Here is a 13,582-nt window from a genome sequence, read left to right as displayed (position 1 = left end):
TAACCAGGATCTGACATTTATGCCTCCTGAGGAGATGTAGGGAGAGATACAGTATCACACACATGGGATTCTGGCTGGAGATGTTTGACCTAAGTCTAATAGGAAACCACTGGACAATTCCAGAATATGGAATAGTCTTCAGAACAGCTGACCTATATTCTTCTCAGGTTTCATTGTCATGAACAGCAGAGTGGTGTGGGGTACTGTCCTGGAATGGGAGAGACTACAGAGATATAATGGCCAGATGCAACGGTGTGAACTTTTATTGGATCCTACATCAGAAAAAAAAAAAGCTTATATTAATGACATTTCAGTGGGTAATAGGGGAAATTTGAGTATGAACAATACATAGGGTGATGTTATTTATTCATGTGAATATTCTTACAAGTGGTAATAGCATCGTGTTTGTATAAGAGAAAGTCTTTGTTCTTGAGAGAGACATGCTGAAGAACTTAAGAGTAATGTATGATGGCTGCAACTTACTTTCAGATGGTTTCCTAAAGGAAAGTAAAATGGTGTGAATTATAAAACTATAATTCAAAAAGCTACATGCACTTCTATGTTCATTGCAGCACTATTCACAATAGCCAAAACATGGAAGCAACCTAAATGTCCATCAACAGATGAATGAATTAAGAAGGCATAGAACATATATATATATGTGATAGAATACTACACAGCCATTAACAAAGAACAAAATAATATCATTTGCAGCAAGATCAATATGACTAGAGTTTCTCATACTAAGTGAAGTAAGTCAGAAAGAGAAAGACAAATACCATATGATATCACTTTTATGTAGACTCTAAAATATGACATAAATGAACCTATCTATGAAACAGAAACAGACTCACAAACAGAGAACAGACTTGTGTTGCCAAAGGGGCGGGGAGAGGAATGGGATGGACAAGGAGTTTGGGGTTAGTAGGTGCAAACTATTGCATTTAGAATGGATAAGCAATGAGGTCCTGCTATATAGCACAGAGAACTATAGCCAGTCTCTTGTGATAGAACATGATGGAAAATAGTATGAGAAAGAGAATGTATATATATGCATGACTGGATCACTGTGCTGCACAGCAGAAATTGACACAACACTGTAAATTAACCATACTTTAATAAAAATTAAATTAAATTAAAATTTAAAAAAGAAAAATGGTGTGCATATGCATGTAAAGTGTATATGTATATATACATATGTGCATATATGTGTATATATAGATATGTGTATGTATATATAAGTATATATGTGTATATAGGTGTGTATGTGCATATGTAAGTGCATATGTAAGTGTATATGTCCATATATACATATATACATATGTTTGTATACACATGCACACATACACAGAGTAGCAAGATGGTAACAGGTGGAGAACCATCTAGGTGAAAGGTATATGGGTATTTATTCATGGTGTTCTGTTCTGCACAATATTCTGTGAATTTGACAGTTTTCAAAATAAAAATACAACTTGTAAAACCCCATGGATTAAATACAGCAATAGACACATCTGAGAGAAACATAATAAACGGGAAAATAAAGCTGAAGAAATTACTCAGAATGCAGAAAAGCTAAATAAATATAAGGAGTTTAGAGACAGAAGAAAATGGAAAGATCTAACCTATATTCTTTTCTCTTTTTTTTTTTTTTTTTTGCTTTTTAGGGCCACACCCACGGCATATGGAGGTTCCCAGGCTAGGGGTTGAATTGGAGCTGTAGCTGCCAGCCTACACCAGAACCAAAGCAATGTGGGATCTGAGCCACGTCTGTGACCTATACCACAGGTTACGGCAATGCCGGATCCTTGACCCCCTGAGTGAGGCCAGGGATCGAACCCACAACCTCATGGTTCCTAGTCAGATTCATTAACCACTGAGCCATGACAGGAACTCCTAACCTATATTCTAAGTGAAATTCTAGAAAGATAAAATAGAAATAAAGGAGAGACACTATCCAAAGACATAAAGGGAAGATCATTTTGGAGAACTTACAAAAGACATGAATTATAAGATGAAGAAAAGGCAAGGCAGAATGAATAAAAAGAATCAAGAATTAGAATGGTGCAGGGAAGGAAGATGAAGAAGACTTAAAAGTAGCCAGAAAGAGCAGAGCATCTACAGAGAAATTACAGTTAGGCTGGCAACTGAATTATCAGTAGCAGTGGTAGTAGTAGCCATAAAATACTGAGAATTTTTAAATAGTGGAAGAAAAATTTTGCCAGCTTTTGCCTTTCAAAATTAATGGTGGGGGGAGTTCCCGTCGTGGTGCAGCAGAAACAAATCAGACTATGAACCATGAGCTTTCAGGTTCAATCCCTGGCCTTGCTCAGTGGGTTAAGAATCTGGTGTTGTGTAGGTCACAGATGCAGCTCTGATCTGGTGTTGCTGTGGCTCTGGCGTAGGCTGGTGGCAACAGCTCCAATTAGACCCCTTGCCTGGGAACCTCCATATGCCGTGGGTGCGGCCCTTAAAAAAAGACAAAAAAGACAAAAAAAAAAAATTAATGGTGGGGAGTTCCTATTGTAGGTCAGTGGTAATAAACCCGGCTAGTATCCATGAGGATGAGGGTTCAATCCCTGGACTCGTTCAGTGGGTTAAAGTTCTGACGTTGCTGTGAACTATGGTTTAGGTTGCAGATGTGGCTCAGATTCCCTTGCTGTGGCTGTGGCACAGGCCTGCAGCTGCAGCTCCAGTTCTGCCCCTAGTCTGGGACCCTCCATATGCTGCAGGTGTGGCCCTAAAAAAAAAAAATCTGAAACAAAGACTATTCAGAAAAACAAAAGCAGTAGTTCACCACAAAATGAAATTTGTAAAGCATGTACTTCAAGGAAAATATAGACCACAGAAGGAAAGGCTGAGATGTTAGAATAGTAAATGATAAAAAAAAAAGTCAATAGTTAGGTACATCCAAATAAGTGCTGCAATTTTAAATAATAGTAATATCAAATTTCTGGGGTTTCAAAAAAGCTGTACTTATTAACAAAGCTATGAAGATAAAACATTTGGTACCTAGTGGTTTTAACAGAAAAAAACAAGTTGTACTAAGATTATAAATATAAATATTTATAAAAATATAAATAAACATTTATTTAAACCTAGAAAAGACATTGAATAATAAAATCATCTTGTTATTTAAGCTTTGAACCTTAATGGGAAAAAAGATGGCACTGAAAAAGGAGCAATAACACAAGTCATGGGGAAGTAAAGAGAGTTCAAGCGTTCTAGGAACTTATATTGTTTGGGCTGGCAGTTAGGCTACTGAAGACTCTCTTTAAAAATGCATTAAAATGTTGGGGGGCACACCTGGAAAAGAAAACAGAAAGTCACTGACTACCCAAAATGTAGTGAGGAAAAATGGAACAAAACCAAACAACAACATAATATTTTGAAATGAAAATGCAAGAAAGGAAAAAAGGACAAGTAGAAGGCATAAAGTGAGACAGCAGGATCAACTCCACTTCTGTGTGTCAGTAATCATAATAAAAATATACAGACTAAGCCTACCAGATACAATTAGAAATTAATGGATTTAAGAAACCAAAATAAAATCCAGCTGTACAACTGTTTTCAAGAGACATGACTACAAAGCAAGGACATGGAAAAGTTGGAAGTAAAATTGTAGAAAACAGTATGCCAGGCAAATATGTTAAAAAGAAAACTGGAATAGCCAATATCAGATAAAGTATACTTTTTAAAAAATTTTATTTTATTAAAGTATAGTTGACTTAAAATGTTGTGTTAGTTTCTAAGTGAAATAAGTCATATAAAATATACTTTTAACCAAAATCATGTGTAGTATAAAAGCATGATGATAGAGTGTTTAATTCATGGAGAATATTCAACAATTCTAAATTTATAAGAAGGTTGTAAAATAATGTTGAAATATACCAAGAGGAAATTGGAAAAGGAGAAATTGCCATTTATCTGCCATCAGAGTTGGAGATTTCAGTATACCAGTGTGAATACTGTTAGGTCAGGCAGACCAAAAAATATAGATATAGATATAGATATAGATAAAGATTAAATCACAGGAGTTGCCACTGTGGCTCAGTGGGTTAAGGACCTGATGTTATCTAAAGGACACAGGTTCAATTCCTGGCTCACTCATTGGGTTAAGGATCTGGTGTTGCTGCTGCTGAAAGCTGGCATACATGGCTCAGATCCTGTGTTGCTGTGGCTGTGACTGTGGTGTAGGCCTATAGCTGCATTTCCTATTTGATCCATGGCCACGAAGTTCCATATGCTGCAGGTGCAGCCATAAAAAGGAAAAATAAAAGATTTAATCACAAATAACAATCTTGATTTAATAGACTCACACAGAATCCTGTACAGAAAGGGAGACATTCTTCTGAACACATGAAACATTAACAACTGTTGCATCAGCATAGAGAATGTACAGTTGTTCATTGTGCAGTTTTTAACTTATAAAGCAAGTGTCAACAAATCTCTAAGAACTGGTGTCATAACCATCCAAATTCATCACATGCAATTAAGTTAGAAGTTAATACAAACAATATTTTTAAAGCCCTTACATTTTCTGAAATTTATTTTATTGAGGTCTGGTTGATATATAATGTTGTGTTAATTTCTTCTGTACAGCAGTGACTCGGTAGTACATACAAATACATTATTTTTCATATCTTTTCCATTATGGTTTATCACAGGATATTGAATATAGTTCCCTGTGCTTGTTGTTTATCCAGCCTATATATAATAGTTTGCAACTGCTAACCCCAAACTCTCAATCCTTCTCTCCCCTGTCCCCCTCTTCCTTTACAACCCCAAGTCTGTTCTCTGTGTCTGTGAGTCTGTTTCTGTTTTGTGGATAAGTGCATTTGTGCTATATTTTACATTCCACATAAAAGTGATATCATATGGTATTTGTCTTTCTCTTTCTGACTTACTTCATTTGGTATGAGACTCTCTAGTTGCATCCATGTTGCTGCAAATGGCATTATTTTTTCTTTTTTATGGCTAAGTAGTATTCCATTGTATATGTGTACCATATTTTAAAATCTGTTTATCTGTTGATGGACATTTAGTTGTTTCCAATTCTTGATTATTGTGAAACCCATTTACAAATCAAAATCACATTTCCAAATAATTTAATGAGACAAAAAATCATAATAAAAACTTCAAAATACTTAGATTGTATAATAATCAAAATATTACATGTAGGATGCTTCATAATTCATATTTTAGAAAATTTTATAGTTTTATGTTAGAAAAAATTTTTATTTTATTTTATTTTTACTTTTTTTTTTGGTCTTTTTGCCTTTTCTAGAGCCACATCTATGGCATATGGAGATTTCCAGGCTAGGGCTCTAATCGGAGCTGTAGCCACCGGCCTTTACCACAGCCACTGCAACGCAGGATCTGAGCCGAGTCTGAAACCTACACCACAGCTCATGGCAATGCTGGATCCTTAACCCACTGAGTGAGGCCAGAGATCAAACCCACAACCTCATGGTTCCTAGACGGATTCATTAACCACTGAGCCATGATGGGAACTCCAGCAAAAATTTTTAAACGCATATATTTTTATTAAAGCATACTTCATTTACAGTGTTGCACCAATTTCTTCTGTATAGCATAGTCACCCAGTCATAACTCTATACACATTCTTTTTGTCATATTATCTTCCATCATGTTCTATCCCAAGAGATTGGATATAGTTCCCTGTTCTATACAGTAGGACCAAAATTTTTTAAATTATTATACAATATTGTGTTAGTTTCGAGTGTACAACATAGTGATTCAACAATTATATACATTACTAGATGGTCACTGTGATAAGTCTAGTTACCATCTATCACCATTTAAAAATATCATCACAGTATTATTGACCGTATTTCCTATTCTGTATATTTCATCCCCATGACTTATTTTATGACTGGAAGTTTGTGCCTCTTAATCCTCTTCACCTGTTTCGACCTTCTCTCCACCTCCCCTCCTCTCTAGCAACCACCAGTTTGTTCTTGGTATCCATGAATCTGTTTCTGGGGGTTTTTGTTTTGGTTTGCTTTTTTAGATTCCACATATAAGTGAGATCGTATGGTATTTGTCTTTTTCTGTCTGACATATTTTACTTAGCATGATACCTTCTAGGTCTATCCATGTCACAAATGGTAAGATTTCATTCATTCTTTGGCTGAGTAATATTCCATTGTGTCCAAATACCACATTGTCTTTATCCATTCATCTGTCAATGGACATTTATGTTGCTTCTGTATCTTGGCAATGTAAATAGTACTGCTATGAACATTGGGGTGTATGTGCCTTTTCAGATTAGTGTTTCCATTTTCTTTTTTTTTCCTTTCTTTTTTCTTTTTTCCATATGCCTATGGCATATGAAAGTTCCCAGGCTAAGGGTCGAATCAGAGCTGCAGTTGCTGGCCACAGCCACAGCCTCAGCAATGTGGTATCCTAGCCATGAGCTGCATCTGTGACCTACACCACAGCTCACAACAATGCCAGATCCTTAATCCACTGAGTAAGGCCAAGAATCGAGCCCACATCCTAATGGATTCTAGACAATGAGAACTTGTTTTCATTTTCTTTAGGCAGATATCCAGAAGTGGAATGGCTTGATCATATTGTAGTTCTATTTTTAATTTGGAGGGGAAACCTTCATATTGTTTTCCATAAATAGGTTAGGGAATTTTTTTAACTCTAAAATATAATGAGTGAAACACTGCTCTTAAGATGTTATGGAGAAAATGTGCTTCAGCTAAAAAAAAAAACTTCGAAAAAATTTTTCAGGAGTTCTCCTGTGGCACAGTATGTTAAGGATCTGGTGTTGTCACTGCAGTGGCTTGGGTTGCTGTTGTGGCGCAGGTTCAACCCCTGGTCCAGGAACTTCCACATGCTGCAGGCACTGCCAAAAAAATTTTTAATTTAAAAAATACTTCAATTTTTAAAAAACAGAAATGAACACAACATTGTAAATTAACTATACTTAAATATTTTAAAAGATGCTATAGGAAAAAATAGGTGTTCCCATTGTGGCTCAGGCAGGTTAAGTACTCGACTAGTATCTGGGAGGACATGGGTTCAATCCCTGGCCTCGTGGTACCTGGCCTTGCTCAGTGGTTAAGGATCCAGCATTGCCACAAGATGAGTCATAGGTCACAGATGCACCTCAGATCCCGAGTTGCTGTGGTCGTGTGTAGGCCAGCAGCCGCAACTCTGATTCAACCCCTAGCCTGGGAACTTCCATATGCCATGGGTGCAGATCTAAAAAGAAAAAAAAAAATACCCAAAGGACAGAATGAGTATAACTTACATTTTAAAATAGTTTAGTTTAAAAAATACTATTAACAAAGGCAAAAATTGCTTATTTTAAAACACTATTCTAAATACACATATATATCATATCCTTTGCATGTACAAATATTACTTATTTTAATATTTATTACTAAATTTAGAAACAATTGAAATCAAGTAGTTAGGAAAGGCATTCCTGGAAGCCCCAGCTGCAGTAGTTCCTAGAAGCCTCTGCCTGGAAGGCTCCTCACCTTACTGGGAGGCATGGGAACTGTCCAGCAGCAAATGCTTCTGAAGTCAGATCTGTAACAGGCCTACAGTGTTAGTTAGGGAGGAGCAGGGCTCCCCCTGCTGCAAGTGTCTGGCAGTGTGGAAGGGGGCTTTGAATTTGCACTTAACATGTAGCCAGGGTAACTTCGTGGGCAGATGCAGGAGCCAGCCTATACAAATTAACAGACATTTTTGGAAACCACTCCCACCCTAATAGAATATTATGATCATTTCTTTTTATCACATTAGCAATGGATCCTATATTTCTACAGTCACTAAAGTTTCTGCTGTGGAGCTACTGCATCCATTTTTGCACTTTCCAAGCTGATTAAGGATGATCAAGGCTTCTGAGAATCTGCCTGTGATGAACCTATGCATTGCCAGTCCTCCAGTGAACCTAGGGGAAGGCAAATAAGACTCTGACTATAGAAATATAGAGAGAAAATTCCTAGGATCACATGCTGTAGCTAGGAAATTTTCTGCTTGTTACATATATGATAAGTGTAGTAGTAAATGTGTAGCAGTTCATACATCATAATAAACACTAACTATATTAAGGAAAATTACATTTCTAATGTTAAGATTTTTTATGGTTGTTTCTTTGGGACCTATTTTAGTTCCAATTTATACGCTCTTTTTTTCAGATCAATTTCCAAATGTTTTCCTTTGTATTTTCCATACTATTAACTTGCTGTATCCTTTAGGTTACACACTAAATAAAGTTTAATATAACCCAACTGATTAATTGATTTTCTCTGTATTAAAGAAATAAGAGGGAGTGAGATGGACTGGGAGTCTGAGGTTAATGGATGCAAACTCTTGCATTTGGAATGAATAAGCAATGAGATCCTGCTGTATAGCACAGGGAACTATACCCATTCACTTGTGATGGAACATGATGGAGGATAATGTGAAAAAACGAATATATATATATATTCCCAGTCATATATTCCCAGAATATATGTATATATATATACATATATTCCCAGTCATATATTCCGAGAATATATATATATATATTCCCAGTCATATATATATGACTGGGTCACTCCTGATAGCACTGACAAAGCCCGGACATGCAGTATATAATATATGGAAGCTGCAGAGTCCATGTGATGTGATGTGAATGGCAACCTTCTCTGTTGCTTTGTGTTTCCCTCACTCCTAACTTTCATTATGGACGAAAGAAGAATATGCAGTGTGTGTGAGAGAAAGAAAAGGGGAAAGCAAAAGAACTTTAAATTCTTTCTACCTCTTTTACCTACTCATTTTCTACATAGTGATATTTCATGAGAGAGATCAGATTTATAGCTGGTAAAGGCATAAAAATCCCAATGTGAAGAAATGGGTCAAGGTGAATGTGTATTACCCCTGTTTGCCTGACCTCAACATTTTGGAGTTCCCATGAATCTTCCTTGACCACAATTCAACTAATTTCTAAGATTTAAGGTTTACCAGTTAGTGATAAACCTTCCCTTCTCATGCCACCAGGCTCTCATTTATTTATTCTAAAAATATTTATGAAGCGCTTATGTGCCAGGCTCCACATAGTTTCTTAGCTTCTGCCCCAAGCCATCCACCCTTCTTTATCGATTCATCTGGCCATGGACATTTGGGCTGCTTCCATGTCTTGACTACTGTGAATAGCACTGCTATGAGCATTGGTATGCATGTACCTTTTTGTTATTCCAAATATTTTGATAATCCTCCATAGTGTCTTGGGAAAAACAAAACAAAACTTAGTTCAGTGGAAATAACGCTGGATTCTATCTGGCGTAAGAGTTGGGTTGTCATCTCCTGTTTGTCTCTCCTGCCGCCCTATGTGCACCTCAGTCTCCTATAACTAGCTGACACCATGGTAACCACTCTAGGGGACTGCAGTTGTTGCTCCAGCTATATTGGTTGTTTTTATCCTTATTTTACACTTGAAGAAACAAGGATCCCTCTAGTTAAGCGATCTGCTCACAGCAGATCTGAAATGGCTTCCTGTCCATGCCGTCCAATACAGTAGCCACTAGCTTTCAGCTAAATAAAACTAAAAATCCAGTTCCTTAGTCGTACTAACCACATCTCAGGTGCTCAATAGCCACATGTGGCCAGTGGCTGCCACATTGGCCAGTGTACAGAATGTTTGTTTGGACAGGCTTGGTCAGCACTTGGCTTCTGATTCCCTCATTCATCACCAGTCTGGTATTCAAAGCCTTCAAGAGTCTGACCCCAGCTCCCCTTTATTGTGGGTTACTCTTGACTCCCAATCAGATGCCTCATGTGCCTGCCAGACTGGGTGCTATTTCTTTGTCCCCCACTGTACTGAACACAGTGCCACAGAGTATTAACATTTGGATGGACGGATGGATGACTGGGGTGGGGGCGGGTAGTGGGTGAAAAAAGAAGGGAGTGGGGAAGAAGGAAGGGCATTCATTCACGCTTTCACTAGACAAAATTCTTATTGTCTACCATGTGCTAAGCACTTTTCGAGGTTCCTGGAGTTGCTATGGTGACCAGATATAGTCTTGTGAAACTTACTTTCCATCTGGGATGGTGGAAGAGCAAAGAACAAATATTAAAAGAAGTTTACAAATAAATAAAAATTCAGATACTGACAAGTGTCAGGGGTAAAAAATAAGAACATGTTGTGCTGAGTGACTGGGAAAACTATAGATATGGTGGTCTTTAATGAGGTACCAGTTGAACCAAAATCTGAATAACTGGGAGCCAATCATCTGAAGTTCTGGGTAGAACATACTCCATGAAGAAACTTAGCTGTTAAAATTACACTTTTGCATACATTCGACAAGAATTCTTACTTATCAGCTTCTGATATATCTGCACAGTGTAAATTACCAATTGAATCATCTTAATAAACTTAGTCTGAAGGAAGGATGGAACAAGGGATGGGTGCACAATTATTTGGGAAGAAAAATTAATATGGACTCTGTTAGACTTATGGTTGCCAAGGGGGAGGGATGATGGATTGGGATGGACTGGAATGGACCAGGAATTTGGGGTTAGTGGATGCAAACTATTACATTTAGAGTGGATCAGCAGTAAGATCCTCCTGTATAGCACAGGGAACTCTATCCAGACTCTTGGATGGACCATGATGGAAGATAATATAAGAAAGGGAATGTGTATACATATGACTGGTCACTTTGCTATACAGTAGAAATTGGCACATTGTAGATCAACTACATGTTAATTTAAAAAAGTAAAAATATATGCAGTTGAGATGGTATTTATCTTCAATGGTGTTTGTCTTCTTTCACTGTATAGTTTTGTTCCTGGACCACATAGAGCTACCCTCAAAGAAGATGCATTACAGAAGGTAAAATTCTTTCAACGAAGAAACTATCTTTCAAGAGTAGCAAGAGGCAGCAGAGATAATACTGTTCAGCATTTTACCAGAAACATACCCTCTATCTTTAGAAATGGAAAAAGGGTGATAGAAACTGCTCCCAAATATGATGAAAGAAGCACTCCAAGAATTTAGCCTCAAGAAGCCTGTCAAGACTCTGGGCTTAAATAAATTCATGGCCACAATGATGGGGAGCTTTTACCTGGAGATCTGCCTGCATCTGGAGGTCCACTCTTGAGGGCTGAACATGCCACAGGTGGCGGGTCATCAAGCAACTTGACCCCTTTGCAGTCACTGCTATTAAGATATATCTTGTCCATTTATTTGAACCTTCCTGATAATTCTAGCACTCTGAGACTGGTGTGGTTAAGATCTGTTATTATTAGAAGACAGAAGACTTTTAAAAGGAGTATTTTGAAAAGTCTAATGGAGATAAAATTTGAAGGTAAACATTATAGTGTGTATACACATGTGTACATGGACCAGTGCTCATGCTTTTGAACTGTCCAGTCCACTCTCTGAAAACCAAGCCTTCTTTCTCAGCTTAGGACTGTTTAATGCTTATCTGTTTAACTGAAGGTTAATGTTTTGGGAGATGTCAACATGAACCCTAAGAATGGGTGCCACTTGCATGTCATAACTTTGAAAATTTGAACTTCCATGGTGATTCCATTTAAACACATCACTGTCTTCTCTGCCTGGACTGACTGAACATGCAGTGGGCTTATGCGGGAAGCTTTCCTCCACCTTCTGCAGTTGTTTGTTTAGACAGGTGAGAAACAGAGGGTAGTTTTCCCCAGCCCCAAATCCTCCTTAACTCACTGAGAAACTCATTAATTTCCCAAGAACATAAATTATGTGGAGCCTCTGGCCTGGCCATTTTGATAGTCTTTTATTCTTCCTTTCCTATTATTGACATTTTTTAAACTAATCAATGTATTCCTTAGACAAGAATAGTAAAGACACAACTTGTTATGGGTGAGACTCTGAGTTACCCACTGGGTAGCTCTTTAGTCAAGAGTGAACAGCACCAAACAGGATGAGCAGAGCTCTAAAAAGAGCTTAAATGCACAGTGTGTTTGGAAAATAAAAGGGTTCATGTTTTAATCTACAAATCCTTATGGGGTTACAGAGATGAAAAAGCAATCAGAGTTACAGCAGGAAAGGTCTTCAAAGTGCATATCCAGTGGCTTCTTCCTCACTCCTATCCAGATCATATAAACAATTTTTAATCTTATGATAGAGCTGATATCATCTACAACTAAACGCCAAAGTAGCATTACTTAATTTAGACGCAATGTCTGGACCTGACCTCTGGCTGCACAGACAACCACTCCCTCCCAGAGGGAGGCCCCTCCATGTGGATTCGTGAGGTACATGGTTCCTGACACCAAAGACCAGTAGGTATCATCTGACTTTCTTTTCTATACCTCTCTTCATAAAACTTGGGAACGAAGGTCCATCTGCAGTGGTTCTTTAATCACTTCTGCCATCATTACCCAGGCAGCTCCACAGAAATAGTTCCCAATGTCTTCAGAGAGCAAGGTGTCAAATGTCAGAGACAGGCTCAGTTAAGAGAGGAGAATAAACCACATCGGCTTTCTTCATGCATCCTAAGTGGTGTTTAGGGGTTTAGAAAAAATCTGTTTCAAGCCCAAGAAATTGATGAGCAGTCTTTGAGGTGTTTTAATAAAAAGGATTTTTCTAGTTAACTTTGGATTAAACAAAAATTCCTGTTAATTGTTGGAAATATTTTTTAACTGCTATTTGTTGTTTTTTTCCTGCATTGGTAAGTAAAGTACACCAAATATCCCCTTGGTGATTGAGATTATTTTAGCATTGTGGATCATCTTTTTAATAAGTCAGGGGTCCAAAGCATAATTTAATATTAAGTTCCTTTAAAAAATATTAATGCTTAATATTAGTGTGATTGATCTCTTTCTCTTAAAAGGGAAAGCAGCAAAAATTGAGTAAAGTAAAACCCTACATGAACCAAGAATCACACAAGCAGTGATGCTTCCTGCTATAGAAATGTAAATTAAATGAATACAAAGGACAGTTTCTCCTCTAATCTCTGTACTGAACTATGACTCAAACATGTTAAAGAAAAAGAACCCAGAGAAGTCTGAGATGCAACTGGGATCCTCACAGTTAACAACTTAACCAAATGACCTTTCTAAGGGGAAGGGAGGGAGGTTTTTTTGAATAGTAGGAAAATAAGAGGAGAAAAGGATTATAGATAGCTCCATCAGCCCGCTCCATTTCTTCTGTCAGCACTCCCCAGTTTATCAGCCTATGGCTTATCTAATGTTTCCAGGCTTGAGGCCCATTTTCAGTGTAACAGTTTGTCTAAAAAAATTTCCTCCAACCTCTGCAGACTCTAAATCTGACTGAGTAGCTAGAAACTCTGTAAGTATGGTCTTAGCAGACATTAAGGAAAACAGGCAATGCAACATAATGCCAACATCAAATCTGCAAATGCTTTGGATCCATTGAGCTCTCTTGCCCGTCAGAGTCCATCACGTCTGAGCTGGTTCTCTCTTAATGATGGGATTTTCTGACAGTGTTTAGACAGGCAAACAACAAACTGTGTTGAATCATATGCACTGCAGACTGTCATGTACCATGCTAAGTTACATAATTACAAAAAGTTAAATTTTTGGAGTATTTGTTTAAGAAATACCTAAACAA

The 13,582-nt window shown here is 37.5% G+C and overlaps 1 protein-coding gene across 1 annotated transcript in view; it reads left to right on the top strand.

Annotated features, from left to right (window-relative positions):
- Positions 1–12,703, top strand: part of COL6A6 (collagen type VI alpha 6 chain) — a 130,049-nt gene extending 117,346 nt beyond the window's left edge. The window contains exon 36 of the mRNA XM_047768382.1: positions 10,810–12,703. Coding sequence (XP_047624338.1) covers positions 10,810–11,026 — 217 coding nt within the window. The 3' untranslated portion in view covers positions 11,027–12,703. The remainder of the gene's footprint in view (positions 1–10,809) is intronic.
- Positions 12,704–13,582: the final 879 nt, after the last annotated feature.

This window comes from Phacochoerus africanus, chromosome 1, assembly GCF_016906955.1.
Source record: "Phacochoerus africanus isolate WHEZ1 chromosome 1, ROS_Pafr_v1, whole genome shotgun sequence".
Classification (NCBI taxonomy): Eukaryota; Metazoa; Chordata; class Mammalia; order Artiodactyla; family Suidae; genus Phacochoerus; species Phacochoerus africanus.
Note: the sequence above shows the minus strand (reverse complement) of the source record. Positions and strands in the feature narration are given on the sequence as shown.